The sequence below is a fragment of the Hemitrygon akajei genome, chromosome 22, assembly GCF_048418815.1.
Source record: "Hemitrygon akajei chromosome 22, sHemAka1.3, whole genome shotgun sequence".
NCBI lineage: Eukaryota > Metazoa > Chordata > Chondrichthyes > Myliobatiformes > Dasyatidae > Hemitrygon > Hemitrygon akajei.
The window spans coordinates 32149721-32166110 of record NC_133145.1 but is presented as its reverse complement, the minus strand read 5'-3'; the positions used below and the strand labels follow the sequence as shown (position 1 = coordinate 32166110).

Sequence of the window (16390 nt, the reverse complement as noted above, 5' to 3'; positions counted from 1 at the left end):
AGAGCATGTCTCGGGTGGTGGTGGTCCCTTATGGTGAATGCTGCTTTCCTGCAGCATTTCATGTAGCTGTACTCAATGGTGGTGTAGGCTTTACCCATGATGGACAGGGCCACATCCACTACTTTCCTACAACGTTTCATGTAGCTGTACTCAATGGTGGTGTAGGCTTTACCCATGATGGACAGGGCCACATCCACTATTTTTTGTAGGGCATTTTTTTCAAGGGCAATGATGTCTCCATACCAAGCTGTGATGCAGCCAGTCAATATACTCTCCACTACACATTTATAAAGTAGGTCAAAGATGTCATGCCAAACCTTTACAAACTCCTAAGGAAGTAAAGGCTGTGCTTTCTTCGTAATTGCACTCTTGTGCTGAGCCCAGGATAGGTCCTCTGAAGTAATAACACCAAGGATTTTAAAGTTGGTGACCATCTCCACCTCTAATCCCTCGATGAGGACTGGCTTACGGAACTCTGATTTCCTCCCCCTGAGCTCCTTGGTCTTGCTGGCATTGAGTAAGAGGTTGATGTTCTGGCACCACTCAGCCAGATTTTCAATCTCCCTCACCACGTTTGAATTGGCCTACAACAGTGGTGTCATCAGCAAATTTGAACGTGGCATTGGAGCTTTACTTAGGTACACTATCATAAATGTAAAGTGAGTAGAGCAGGGTGCTAAGCACATAGCCTTGTGGTGTACCTGTGCTGTTGGATACTGTGGAGGAGATGTTTTTGCCAATCTGAACAGATTGAGATCTGCAAGTGAGGAAATAGAGGATCCAATTGCACAGGGACGTTTTCAGGCCAAGGTGTTGAGTTTATTGATTAGTTATGAGGGAATGATGGTATTGAATGCAGAGCTGTAGTTGGTAAAGAGCCTCCTGATGTATTCACCTAAGCTGTCTAGATGTTCCAGGGATGAGTGAAGAGCCATTGAGGAGGCATTAACTGTGGACCTGTTGCTCAGTGAGGCAAATTGGAGCATATGCAAGTTGCCTTTCAGGCAGGAGTTGGTATGTTTCATCACCAAACTCTAAAAACACTTCATCACTGTGGATGTAAGTGCTACTGGATGATGGCCATTGAGGCAGGTTACCATGTTCTTCTTAGGCACTGATATAACTGAAGCCTGCTTGAAGCAGATGGGTACCTCAGACTGCCAAAATGGGAGGTTAACAATCTCAGTGAACACTCCAGCCAGTTGATAAGCACAGACTTTTAGTTCTCTGCCAGATAATCCATCTGGGCCGGTTGCTTTTCATGGGTTCACCCTCCTGAAGGCTGCTCACACATTAGCCTCAGAGACTGAAATCACAGGATCGTCTGGGGCTGTTGGAGTTTGTGATGGTTCCTTCATGCGCATAGAAGGCATTGAGCTTATCTAGAAGTGCAGCCCCATTGACGCCTCTGTCACTTGATTATAAGTGGTGATAGTATTCAAGCCCTACCACAACTGTGGAGCATCCTTCGTTGATTCAAGTTTAGTCTGAATTGCTTCTTCAGCTGTGAGATGGCTTTCTGGAGACTGTACCTGGACCTCTTTGAACTTACTTGGTCACCAGACTTGAATACCTTTGATCTGGCCCTCAGCAGATTGCAGACCTTATCGTTCATCTAGGGCTTCTGATTGGGGAATACTGAATGATTTTGTGGGCACATACTCATCTATAACTCTTTTAATGAAGTCCGTGACAACCATGGTGTATTCATTCAAATCTGCAGATGAGCCCTGAACATGGCCCAGTCCACTGATTTAAAGCAATCCCTTAGCTGCTCCTCTGCCTCTTGTGACCACCTCTTTGTTATCCTAATCTCTGGAGCTTTGGTCTTTAGTCTCTGCCTGTATGTAGGTAGGAGATGGACAGTCAAGAGATCCGATTTACCAAATTGCGATCTGGGCATAAGCATTCTTAACAGTGGTCTTGTGTGTTGGGATCTCTGGTGCTACTGGTTTTCACCCCCCACCTCTTTCTAATAACTTTGTACGAGAAGGGTAGCTGATGCAGTGCTTGATTTAAATACTTTAAAACACGATAGTTCACTAGACAGATCTCACTGCCTCAGGATTTTTCTGCATGCTTCAAAAAAACTAAAGGAAGCCAGAATGGAACCTGGATGTGGAGTTCTCAATGAGGTCCCGGCTGTAGCTGCGAGTCTACTGACAGGGCGGAGCTCTGGCGTGCCTGAAAGATCCCCAAATTCTACAATGTTTTCAAGTAATATCTGGATGAAATGAGCATCTCCCTCTTCAGAGGTGAAGATATGACTTCAGTCAGTGTCTGGTGCATTCAGCTGGTGCTAAACTTCCTGAAATTACTGCATCTAATTGTGTACTAATCCATGAAACACCACAGCTGGTGCTGTGTGAGGTGTGGAAGCAGATTTCTAGTGTGAGCGGCAGCGGAACAAACCGGCACATTTTTCAGCACCAGTAAAAATGCAAGGTCGTGCTCTTCTTGGACTTGACAACAGCTAGCCGAGAGATAATCAATATGCAAACACATACAAAATGTGACTGAGCAAAAAGCTTAAAAAGGTTTTTTATTTCTTATATTCATTGCACAGCGACTTTATCATCCATTTTACATGCAATGAACTCCAACACTGTAGATAGTAACTACCATAGTGCATTCAGGAACTCAATCAAGTCTGCTCCAATATGGCTCCCAACAGTTGATATGTACATTTGGAAGAAATTTATAGTCAACATTCTTGCTTGAACAATGGGATCATGAATGGGGCTTCTTAATGGGGAGCAACTAATAGAACTAAGTTTAAAAAGTTGAACATTAGAAAACACAATATAAAGCTACAGAAAATAAATCTATATTTTTAAAAAATTGGTACCAGAATTATTAGTCAAAATAATTAATATTGTAAGCAACGTTAAAGCACATCTTCCTATGTTAAGGAATGAAATGTCAATAGCTGCTCACTTTGTTGCCTGTGAACCATAAAGAGACTGCCTGATGTCCCACACTCACCATTGCAGAATACATTGACATCTGCCACCTCTATAATCTAATTGTCTCCCACCAATAAACATGTCCCATCTTCTTTTAAAAAATCTGTTTGATTTCATGTTTTACTAGCATAAGACATCAATAACTGTAATGTTATTATTCATTTGATCTTTTGTTGTGAAGAGTATGTAATATTTTTCTCTACCAGAAATCCCACATGTATGATTATTGCTGTTATTGATCCATTACCAATTCCAATAAACTGTTAATCTCCATACTTTTACATCATTGGCTAGATTAAAAGTGCTGGTTCTTATCATAGTATTATTCGTTACATTGACAATTACGCATGTCAAAAATCAAGTAAGATTTGATACCCTGCACGTTGTTAAATATGCTGATATATTTACCTCTACAGACTGGATTAACAGCAGCATATACTGACATCGACACTGATGTGATACAAATGGAGGAGAGAAATGTCTACTGTGGTCTTTATAATATAAAAGTCATCAAACAGCAGTATGTGAATCATATAATATCTGTGTGAAATGTTCATGTTTTTCTTCTATTTATGCCTCCTTTGATAATTCCGGTGAAAATTGCATTTTTCAAGCTAAAGCAGAGATTTTCTGAGAATAACACATTAATTTTGGAAATGCAGTTAGATTGAATCCAATGTTCAGCTGAAAAATTGCATTTTGGCACATTTACAGCTGAGCCATAACTCATAATATTGCCAAATTCACTCTGCATCAGAGGGTCCTAACCTTTTTTATGCTGTGGACCCTGCCGTTAACCGAGGGGCCCATTGTCCCCAGGTTGGAAATCCCTGATCTACATGATATTTGGAAAAACCCTATTGATGAAATGGTTGTCTTACACAGTGCCATCACATTATCTTTTTATTGAAGAATATTGTGACGGTAATCTATTCAACAACTTCAAATCTAATAAACTCCATGAGATGGTCCAAATTCCTTGGAGTATTCATTTAATTGCAATATTTTGAATAAGGAGAATATTGTTCTCATTATTCTGAATTAAGTATTAATACCTTGCACACTGACAGTTACTTATGTCGAAAATCAAGGGAGACTTGTTAAATATGCTGGCGTGTTTACTTTTACAAACACAAGATGGCTTTCCATCTTATTTTCAATAAACAGCACAAAGAGAGTACAGAGACTGGGGAATGTTAAAGAACATTAAATGTACATCTTATACTGATTAATCCGACATGATTGAAAACTTTGCTTGTTCACACTGACAAACTCTTTGATGTGGTAGATTTCTTAGGATTGAGTTCCCCCCACACCCCCTCCCCATAGGTGACATATCTGATGTGAATTTCAAACTGAGGTAACATTTTGTGACCAAGCTTGGCAATCCACAAAGCTCCAGAATGCTGCTGAATGACAGTTAGCTTGCCTCATTGATTATAAATGAAAGGACAGAAACATCACCAAGAATGAGATACTTTTTATAGATCTGAAAGATAGTCTATATTGCTGGGCTTGGGATTCTCCAAATTTGGCTCCAGCTTACACTCATACATGATAAACTAATAGGGCAGGGGGATGGGAACCAGTATGATAGAGCTGAGGATGAACCAGCAGGTTTACAAGAAGATGATAGGTGTAACGGGAATGTAAGGAAGGACAAGCCAATGACTGGGGACAAGTGCAGATGGAGCAAAGAGTTAAATTGTACCACAGAGGCAAAATTCAAAATTCAGGATTGAAAGTGCTGTATTTAAATGTGTGTAGCATTCGGAATAAGGTGAATGAACTAGTGGTGCAATTAGAGAATAGTCGGAATGGTGTTGTGGGTTCACTGAATTGTGGCTGAAAGAAGGCCATAGTTGGGAGCTGATGCACCATCAATAACTCACTCTGAGACGTAAAGGCGAGGTATCGGCTTTTATTGACTGGAAGAAGGAACAAGCAGTGATTGACCACCATACTACATCCTGGAGACAGAGAGGCCGGGCTCAGACCTCAATCACCTTTATACAGGGGTCTGTGGGAGGAGCCACAGGAGCAGTCAGCAGGGGGCGTGTCCAGACAGGTATATGTAGTTCACCACAGGAGCTTAACATCAAAGGATATATTTTGTAATGAAAGGACAGGCAGAAAGGCATAGGTGGTAGTTGGGCTCTGTTGGCAAGAGGTGGAACTACATATTTAGAAAGAGGTGTCATAGGGTCAGAGTGTCAAATCTTTGTGGGTGGAGTTAAGACACCACAAGAGTAAAAAAAACATTATGGAAACCTTTTATAGGCCTCCAAATAGTAGCCAAGATGTGTGGTTGAGATTGTAAAGGGAGCTAGGAAAGGCAAGTAATAAGGGTAATGTCATAATTGTAATGGCTTCAAAATGCAAGGGGACTGAGGAAAATCAGGTTGGTGTCAGGTCACAAGAGAGGGAATTTGTTGAATGCTTACGAGATGGCTTTGCAGATCAGCTTGTGCTTGAGCCTACTTGGGGAAAGGCTGTCCTTGATTGGGTGTTGTGTAAACAACCCAGATCTTATTAGGTAGCTCAATGTAAAGGAACCCTTAGGAGACTGTGATCATAATAAGGTTGAATTCATACTGCAAACTTGAGGGGAGAAGCACAAGCACCAGTATTGCAATGGGATAAAGGGAATTATAGAGGCATGAGTGAGGAGCTTGCCTCGGTGGAGTGGAGTAGGGTACTGGCGGGGATGACAGAAGAGCAAAGGTGGTTGAGGTTTCTGGGAGTAGGTCACAAGCTGCAGGATGGATATGTCCTGCAGAAGAAGTAGTTCTCAAATGGCAGGGGTAGGCAACCGTGGCTAACAAGGTAAGTTAAGGACTGCATAAAAGCCAAGGAAAGGGCATATAAGATAGCAAGGGTGAATGGGAAGTTAGATGTTTGAGAAGCTTTTAAAATCCAACAAAAAGCAACTAAAAAGGCTATAAGAAGGGAAAAATGAACTAAGAGGGCAAAGTGGCCAATGATATAAAGCAGGATAATAGAATCTTTTTCAGTTATATAAAGAGTAAAAGGCAGGTGAGAGTTGATATTGGACCACTGGAAAATGATACTGGTGAGGTAGTAAAGGAAGACAAAGAAATGGCAGATGAACTTAATGGGTACTTTGCATCATTCTTCACTGTGGAAGACATTAGCAGTGTTCTGGAGGCCCATGAGTGTCAAGGAAGCAGGAGTGAGTGCCATTCCTATTACAAAGGAAAACATGCCAGGCAAACTGAAAGGTCTTAAGGTGGATCAGTCACCTGGACCAGATGGACTACATCCCAGAGTCATGAAAGGGGGTGCTGAAGAGATAACAGATGTATTGGTCATGATCTTTCAAGAATCACTTGATTCTGGCATGGTCCTGGAGGACTGGAAGGTTGCAAATGTCACTCCACTCTTTAAGAAGGGAGGAATGCAAAATAAAGGAAATTATAGGTCAGTTAGCCTAACCGCAGTTGTTGGGAAAGTGTTGTAATCTATTATTAAGGATGAGATTTCAGGGTACCTCATCAAAGTCAGCATGGTTTCTGTGAAGGGAAATCTTGCCTAACAAATCTGTTAGAAGTCTTCGAGGAAATACCAAGCAAGGTGGACAAAGGAGAGGCAGTGAATATCATTCACCTGGATTTTCAGAAGAGATTCAATAAGGTGCCACACATAAGGCTGCTTAAGAAGATAAAATGCTATGGCGTTACAGAAAAGATGCTGGCATGATTAGAGAAATGGCTGACAGAGAGGAGGCGGCGGCTCAGAATAAAGGGAGCCACTTCTGGTTGGTTGCCGGTGACCAGTGGTATTGGGACTGCTGCTTTGCACATTGTTTGTCAATGACTTGGATAATGGAATTGATGGGTTTGTGGCAAAGTTTGCAGATGATACGAAGTTAGGTGGCGGGGTAGGTAGTGTTGAGGAAGCAATGCAATTGCAGCAAGACAGATTGGAAGAATGGGCAAAAAAGTGGCAGATGGAATACAGTGTTGGGAAATGTATGATAATGCATTTTGGTAAAAGGAAAAATAGTGCGGACTATTATCTAAATGGGGAGATGATTTAAACATCAGAGGTGCAAAGGGACTTTGGAGACCCGGTGCAAGACTCCCCGAAGGTTAACTTACAGGTTGATTCTGTGGTAAAGAAGGCAAATGCAATGTTGAGATTTATTTCAAGGGGAATAGAATATAAAAACAAGGAGATAATGCAGAAGTTTTATAAGACACCAGTGTCACTGCACTTGGAATATTGTCAACAGTTTTGGGCCCCATATCTCAGGAAAGATGTGTTGTCATTGGAGAGAGTCCAGAGAAGGTTCACGAGGATGATTCCAGGAATGAAGGTGTTAAAATATGAGGAGCGTTTGACAGCTTTGGGCCTGTACACACGGGAATTTACAAGAATGCATGGGGATCTCATTGAAACCTACCGAACGTTGAAAGGACTAGATAGGGTGGATGTGGAGAGGATGTTTCCTACGGTGGGGGTATCCAGAACTAGAGGGCGCAGCCTCAAAATTGAGGGGCGGCCTTTTAGAATGGATGTAAGGAGAAATTTTGTTAGCCAGGGAGCGGTGAATCTGTTGAATGCTCTTCCACAGACTGCAGTAGATGCCAAGTCCGTGGGTATATTTAAGGCGGAAGTTGATTGTTTCCTGATTGGTCAGGGTATCAAAGGACATGGTGAGAAGGCAGGTGTATGGGGTTTAGTGGGATCCAGGATCAGCCATGTTGGAATGAGAGAGCAGACTCAATGGGCTGAATGGCCAAACTCGGCTCCTATGTCTTATAGTCTTATGATCTTGAGTATTGTGAACCTATCTGGTGTTTTACAAATATTAGAATACATCATCTTCCTCTGTTTTTTTAATTATTTTTGGATTAATCACATGTTCTTTTGGTTTACTATTTTTCCGTTTGCTTACTTAATGTTTCCTGTGTAGAGATATAGATTTGCCACAGGTATCGACTTGGGCTCTATGGCACAACTCATGAGTGATCTAATTACCTGCTTGTACTCAACCTTGTATCACCTTGCACAGTACTGGAACTTGGAAATATAGTAAAAACTTAAAAGGCTAGAGATATTCATCTGGGGACAGAAACACAATTTGAGGGGAAGGCACATGCTGAACTTTGCCTTTCTTTGGGTTAGATAGATCAGGAAGGGGATGTAATAAAAAAATACAGAAAATGATGTGTCTGTCCACACCCACACAGTAGAGGAACTGAGTTAACTTTTCAGGTCAATGACCTTTCATTGTTACCCATGGACAAGTAAGTTCTAAGTTAGTCTCATTGCTGAGTGAGCAGGTTTAAAGAAGGGAAGGAGTGCAGGAGACAAAAAGGAAGAAGGCAGGGATTATTAACTTCCAAAATTTATGAGAAGACAAAATAATATGGATCTAAAAAGGCTATATTTGCTGCTTCAACTTGTAGATGCAGTGGTTATAATCATAATTGTACAACTCACTATTGAATCCAGAAGGCTACTGTCTGCATAATCACAGATGAATTATTCTTCCCTAGCTTGTTTTGAACATCATTGTAACAGACAGGAGCCCAAGAGCTGAGGTTGAAGGGGTGGGGGGAGGGGGGGGGGTTGCAAAGATTTAAAGAGAGAAGCAGCGTGAAGATCTGAGCCAGATGAAGGAATTAAGCAAGCTGAGCAACAATCTGTATTTGATCGACACAGGAGGAGACTGCATCTTACAAAGTGCTTAAAATGCACAGAATTTAATTAAGTGCAAGTGCCTGGTCCTCTTGGAAGGATTGCTTTAGGCTCCCTTTGATAAAAAGGAAGGTGGTTAGCAGGCAGGAGTTGGATCTGCTGGGATATCATGTGACATTGCAAAGGGGAAGTAAATAGGTTTGGGCTTGTGGATTACAGGCTGTTGGCTGAAGTGACTTTTCAGAATGCTGTTGAGTGCAGGGAGAATATGTTACAGCATCCACTGGAGATGGTGGAGAGCAATCTACTCTGAATGTGCATCTAACATTTCCCAGAACAATGAAAAGTTAACTCTATTTTTCTCTTCACTAATGTTACCCAACTTTTTGTTTTTGCTTTAGATTTCCAGTATTCACAATACTTTGCCCTTAGTATTAGTGTACCTATGGTTGGTATCTATTGCATCTGTTCTGTTAATTTTTCTGAAGGTGGAGACAGCAATGGGCACAGAGTTGCTTGGTTTAATTCACTAATTTATTTTCACTCTGGTTAAACAAAACAGAGACAACTTAGTGCAATGAAGTAACTGGTAGAGTAAGTTTGGCTTCACTTAATCTTACAAAACAAATTAAAATGCTGGACTGACGAGAGTTTCTTGCTTACAGTGTGATCACAATATAATCTATCTTTCCAGCAGAACAGATATCATTTATTGCTCAGAGGCATTTTACTGCTTTGATTCCTGTCACGTTTTTTGTTACTATTTCCCCTTCTAGCATCTTCTAGGATTTCTTCTCAAATAGTTGTTGCCTGAGAAAGGCATTCAATGCCTCAAACTTGTTCCACAAATAGTTTAAGTAGTGGCTGATCTGATCTTAACTCTGTCTGACTGCCTTGATTCTCGGATACCCCATCTGTCAAATCTAGTAATCTCAGTTTTAAATTATTTATTTGACAAATCTTTTTGGGAAAACAGGGAGATTCCAGATTTATTTGTGAGGAAGTGCTTTCCGATATCACCTTGGACCAATTAACTCTAATTTTAAAGCTATGTTCTGGACCTAAATGAAGTACATAGTTACTATCAATTAACCTATTAAGTTCTGAAGTCAGTTTTAACTTTACAATTTTTTGATCTGTGTGAGATTTAATACCTTTGACTGCCACTAGATGGTGACTCAACATCTTATTTTGCCACAAGAGGAGAATATGTGGCCTATTGGGTCTATGGCAATTCCCCAGGAGCAATCACATGAGTCCTATTCCATAAGACCATAAGACATAGGAGCAGAATTATGTCATTCCGCTCATTGAGTCTGGTCTGTCATTCGATCATGGCTGACCTATTTTCTCTCTCAACCTCATTCTCCTGCCTTTTCCCCATAACCTATGACACCCTTACCCAGAGCTATCCATCCCTAATTTGGTGTTGCCAATTAACCCACTATCACATCTTTAGGATGGGACAGGAAACTGCAGAATCCAACAGAAATCTATTGCCGTTATGGAGAAATTATGCAAACACCATCCAAGGTCAGGACTGATCCTGTATCTCTAGAGATGAGAGGAAGCAGCATTAACAGCTGGGCCACCATTCCACCCAGCCAAAGAAAAGGTCCACAACAGCAAACGCTGAGCAAACAACTGTAGGGTAATGTAATGGTTGACAGATCACACATATTTTTCATAATAAAAACTGTCCTACATAATTCACAAACAATGTCATTGAGTTGTTTTGTTCATTTTAAGAGATGGTGTCTGATGTAATGGCTTTAGGGTAAGGTGACTGTTCTTTGGTTTGTTGATAATAGAAGTAAGGACCTGCAGCTTTTGTTAAGCACATAAAATGACTCTTGCATATTTTATTCACAAAAGCCTATACAACAAACACTTTAATTCCAATTCCCATTGTCATTCCAACATGTCGGTCCGTGGGCTCCTCTTGTGCCAAGATGACACCACCCTCAGTGGAGGAGCTACACCTGAGATTCTGTCTGGTTAGCATCCAACATGATGGCATGAATATCAATTTCTCCTTCTGGTAAAAAAAATTCCCTTCCACCTCTGCTTTTCTCCTATGCTGCACTCTGTCCTTTTATCTCTTCCCACCTGACTATCAACTCCTCCCTCCTCCTTCCCTTTCTCCTATGGTCCATTCTGCTCTCCTGTCTGATTTCTTCTTTTCCTGCCCTTGGCCTTTATCACCTACCTGGCTTCACCTGTAAGTTTCCAGCTAGCGTCCATTCCCCTCCCTCTACCTTTTTATTCTGGCATCTTCCCCTTCTCAGTCCTGAAGAAGGGTCTCACCCAAAAAAATCGTCTATTCATTCACTTACATAGATGCTGCCTGACCTGCTGAGTTCCTTCAGCATTTTTTTTTGTGCGTTTCTACACAACAATCTACATATTCAAGATTTCAACATAAAAACAGAAAATGCTGGGGGTACTAAATCAGTTCTATTAGGAAAAGGGGAGGTGCAACGAGACCTGGGTGTCATTGTACACCAGTCATTGAAGGTGGGCATGCAGGTACAGCAGGCGGTGAAAAAGGCAAATGGTATGTTGGCATTCATAGCAAAAGGATTTGAGTACAGGAGCAGGGAGGCTCTACTGCAGTTGTACAAGGCCTTGGTGAGACCGCACCTAGAGTACTGTGTGCAGTTTTGGTCCCCTAATCTGAGGAAAGACATTCTTGCCATAGAGGGAGTACACAGAAGGTTCACCAGATTGATTCCTGGGATGGCAGGACTTTCATATGAAGAAAGACTGGATCGACTAGGCTTGTACTCGCTGGAATTTAGAAGATTGAGGGGGGATCTTATTGAAACATATAAAATTCTAAAGGGATTGGACAGGCTTGATGCAGGAAGATTGTTTCTGATGTTGGGGAAGTCCAGAACGAGGGGTCACAGTTTAAGGATAAAGGGGAAGCCTTTTAGGACCGAGATGAGGAAAAACTTCTTCACACAGAGAGTGGTGAATCTGTGGAATTCTCTGCCAGAGGAAACAGTTGAGGCCGGTTCATTGGCTATATTTAAGAGAAAGTTAAATATGGCCCTTGTGGCTAAAGGGATCAGGGGGTATGGAGAGAAAGCAGGTACAGGGTTCTGAGTTGGATGATCAGCCATGATCATACTAAATGGCGGTGCGAGCTCGAAGGACCGAATGGCCTATTCCTGCACTTATTTTCTATGTTTCTATGGATAGGGAAACAGAGTTAAAATCCAGATCAATGAATCTTCATTGGTCTAGCTCCAATGAAGGACTGTTTTGTTAATCTGATGTGTTACCTCTTTTTCTCTCCAGAGTTGATGTTTGGCCACTGAACATCCTAAAATTTTCTGTTTTTATTGGCGAGAAAGATTCTGGTAAAAATATTAATTTTAATATGTGCATTGTGCTTATAAATATATTAAACAGAGGTTCTCGGTATAATTCTGAACTTCGAGGTTTTACGAAGCAGAAAATTTTGAGCTTTACTGTTGTTAAATGCTGTTCCTTTATAAAATTCATGTTAATAGAAGCACTTGATTTGAAATAATTCAGTGTGTTAATTTAACTAGTCCTGTTTGAATTTAGAATGTATAAGGATGGGTGATATCCATGGGTAAAAAAAATGACAACATAAGGATCTAATGGAAAGTGATTTGCGATGTTCAATCATTTCTGTCTTTGATTGTTCAGGACTGATCCCAGCAGGGTAATCCACTACAATGGAGGAACAATGATAGCCAGTGGCTCATCAGACAGAAAAATACGATTTTTGGATATCAATCGTTCCAAAGACATTACCAATGTCATACAGGGGCATGCGGGAAGCATCAAGGCACTCTTTCTATGTGAGGAGCACAATTTTGTCCTTAGTGGAAGTTTTGACCTCAGCATCAGGTGGGAGTTAAAGTACTTTAATCTAAATTTCTTAGTAAGGAGCACATTTCTAAATAAAATGTTTAATTGTTTAATTTGTTAATTGTTCACTTTTAGACGGTGGAACCTGATGACAAGGTCGTGCATGAACATATACCGTGGTCACATGGGAGATATAACCTCTCTTGACCTGCACAAGGACAGGCTTGTATCAGGGGCAATGGACTGTCTGACCAAAGGTTAGCCAAACTTAAGGTAATATCTTACCCTAATCTACCTGGGAAGCACTTGCGTCTGAACAAGATTCCACTTTTCTAACTTGTCCAGGGTCTGCGATGCTCTGAGCACGTCCACAAAATCCTCAAAACAGAGGGTGAGCAGCCAGAAGTCGTGATACATATTGGTACCACTGATATTGATAGAAAAACGGAGGAGGTCCTGAAAACAGAATAGTAGCCAAGATGTGGGGTTGACTTTGCAAAAGGAGATGTAAAAGGCATGTAATAAGGGTAATGTCACAATTGTAATGGGGGACTTCAATATGCAAGGGGATTGGGAAAATCAGGTTGGTGTTGGATTGCAAGAGGGGGAATTTGTTGAATGCCTATGAAATGGCTTTTCAGAGCAGCTTGTTCTTGAGCCTACTAGGGGAAAGGTTATCTTAGATTGGGTGTTGTTATCAGTCCCAGATCTTATTAGTCAGTTTAACATAAAGGAACCCTTAGGAGGCGGTGATCATAAAATGATTGAATTCAAACTGCAATTTGAGAGGGAGAGGCATAAATCACATGTATCTTTACACAGACTCCCAGGCTGAGTCTGTGTAAAGAAGGCAAATGCAATGTTGGCATTTATTTCAAGGGGAGTAGAACTTAAAGACAAGGAGATAATGCTGAAGCTGTGTAATCCACTGGTCAGGCTGCACTGGAATATTGCCAACAGTTTTGGGCCCCTTATCTCAGAGAGGATGTATTGTCACTGGAGAGAGTCCAGAGGAGGTTCACGAGGATGATTCCAGGAATGAAGGGGTTACCATATGATGAGCGTTTGGCAGCTTTGGGCCTGTACTCACTGGAATTTAGAATAATGCATGGGGCAATCCCATCTTTTTGTTTTTTTTTTTGGTTTTCTCTTGATCTGAGTTCTACTTTTTAGCTGATTGATCTTCAGTTTCTTAAAATAATTGAGCAAATTTCCTGATTAGTTCCTTAAATGATGAACAAGCTTTTGTCACTTAGTGCTGATACATTATATCCAGTGTTTCCACTGAAATTCAGCATTTCAGAACAGTGGCATTCTGCCAGCTGTAGAAATTTGTTAGTGTTGGAGATGATAAATCAAACAGTTGCTAATGCCTATCATTACCTTCAACCTGGATTATGTTCTGATAATTTAAGTATGCACCCTAACAGCGATCAGGCAGGTAATGCAATTGATGGTGTAAGGATGCTGAGCTGTAGTAATCCTTTAAGCTAGTTGCCTTATAACTGTTTATGAAGTCAGCTCATTCACTGGGCTTGGTCCATAACACATCTTCCTCTTTGGTAATATTTTACTGTTTTCATTTCCACTTCCTTGAGATCTATCTTTGGTTTCCTCCCAGATTCACCATCACCTCCTTTGTCTTGCATCCAGCCTCTTTCTGTTAAACTCGAGCCATTCATTCTTGCTATTCTTTCCACTTCTTCTCCCATTCCTTGCCTCAGCACTTAGCTCATAACAAGATCTGGAATGTTAGTTCTGCTTCTCTCCACATATATTCCTTCTGTGCTACCAGCAATTTTTCTTTTACTTCAGATTCATAACATCTGCTTTTGTAATCTGAAGCAGCAATGCGAGTCTGAAATAACAATCAAATCCAATTTCCATTTGGCCCATTCTGTTAATTTATTTCACTACTTTTGTCAAAGCATGGAGTGCTTTAGAATAATTTTGATGGACCAGTTTAGATTAGCCCATGTTGTGGTCTGTGAAGCCAGGATAGCTGATTGCTGATAACTCAGCAATCTTTCTTTTCAAATCTTTTTATTATTATTATTCAAAAATAACACAGGTACATCGAAGTAATAACACTTATAATGCCTCAAAAAAAAGAAATTATCTTAAAGATTGAAAATTTTTGTGAATAAAAAACCCTACTAAGCAAGAAAAGTGAGAAAAAAAGAAACCCATTGGGGGTACAACCCTGGAGCCATGCGTCATACAGAAAGCTTCTAAAAATAAACATCAAACCGCCAACAAGAAAGAAAGACATCTCAAGAGAAAAAAAAATTTACACTTCGATCGTGGAGGAAATCTATCAGTTAGCTGAAATGATAATAACGAGCAAATGGACCCCATCTCTTCTCAAGATCAAATAAAGGTTCAAAGGTTCGACTTCTAATTTTCTCCAAACTAAGACACAGCATCACTTGAGAGAACCATTGTGACAAAGTAGGAGCTGATATATCCTTCCATTTCAACAAGATGGCCCTCCTAGCTATCAATGTAGCAAATGCAATAACATGTTGGTCAGAACTCAGCAGTCTTATACCACTGGCTGCATTAATTCTTTCCCTCTCTGAATAGATTATCAGCATTCATTGTTAAATGTCAAAATGAATTCCAGAAATTAAACACAAATGGGAAAAAAAAACAGTGAAGTTAATGAGAGTAACACACATGAAATGCTGGGCGATCTTGACAAGTTAGGCAGCATCTATGGAAATGAATAAATTGTCTGGGTGTTGGGCCAAGACCCTTCTTCAGGACTGGAAAGGAAGGGTGAAGACACCAGAATAAAAATCTGGTGGGAGGGGAGGGAGGATAAGGAGATGGTGATAGGTGAAGCCGGGTGGGTAAGAAAGATAAAGGTCGGGAGCGGAAGGAATCTGATAGGAGAGGAGAGTGGACCATAGGAGAAAGAGGAGGAGGAGGGGATTCTGGGAGAGGTTATAAGCAGATGAGAAGAGGTAGGAAGCCCGAGTGGGGAATAGAGGAACGTGGGAGGGGAAGGAAATATTTTTGCCTGAAAGAGAAATCAATATTCGTGCCATCAGGTTGTGGGCTTCCCAGAGGGAGTATAAGGTGTTGCTCCTCCATCCTGAGGGTGGCTTCATCTTGCACAAGAGGAAGCCATGAACTGGCATGCTGGGACGGGGATGGGAATCTGAATTAAAATATTTGGCCACCAGGAAGTTCCATTTTTGGCAGATGGAGTGTAAGTGCTCAACGATGCAGTCCCCCAATTTACCTTGGGCCTTGCTGATGTAGAGGAGGCCACGTTGGGAGCACCAGGCACAATAGACGACACCAGCAGATTCGCAGGTGTTGCCTCACCTGGAAGGACTGTTTGGGGCCCTGAATGGAGGTGAGGAAGGAGGTGAACGGGCAGATGTAGCACTTCGGCCACTTGCAGGAATAAGTTCCAGGAGGGAGATTGGTGGGGAGGGATGAATGTACTTTGAATTTTTGAATCATGGAGGAAGCAACCCCTGCAGAAAGTGGGGGGGGGGGGGGAGGGGGGAGGTAAACATATGAGTTAATGAGAATTATTATTTGTAACTGATCTTTAAAATGTACCTTAATGTACCTTAATGGTGTGAACTTTGTAAATGGAGTGCAATTTTCTGTCCCTATTTCACAAATTCTAGCATTTAAAATACTTAAATATTAATTGAATTCCATCTTAGACACATAAGAATATGGAATTTAAAACTATTGCATTAAATGTTCTGTAGCTCAGTGACAGAATCAAACCAAATGAGTATTATGGAGATTTATGTGGTCTTGGCAGCATCAGTGTTATGTAAAAACATGAAGCTAGAAGCAGTTGCTTTAATTTACTCTTTAGCCTCATCAGTGAAGCAGATACAAGTTTCACAAACACTAGTTGAGAGAATGAAAATGTC

The 16390-nt window shown here is 41.0% G+C and overlaps 1 protein-coding gene across 1 annotated transcript in view; it reads left to right on the top strand.

The window, feature by feature from the left end:
* Positions 1 to 16390, top strand: part of fbxw10 (F-box and WD repeat domain containing 10) — a 71278-nt gene that overhangs the window by 44626 nt on the left and 10262 nt on the right. Inside the window, exons 6-8 of the mRNA XM_073026626.1 lie at positions 3383 to 3486; positions 12318 to 12521; positions 12618 to 12739. Coding sequence (XP_072882727.1) covers positions 3383 to 3486; positions 12318 to 12521; positions 12618 to 12739 — 430 coding nt within the window. The remainder of the gene's footprint in view (positions 1 to 3382; positions 3487 to 12317; positions 12522 to 12617; positions 12740 to 16390) is intronic.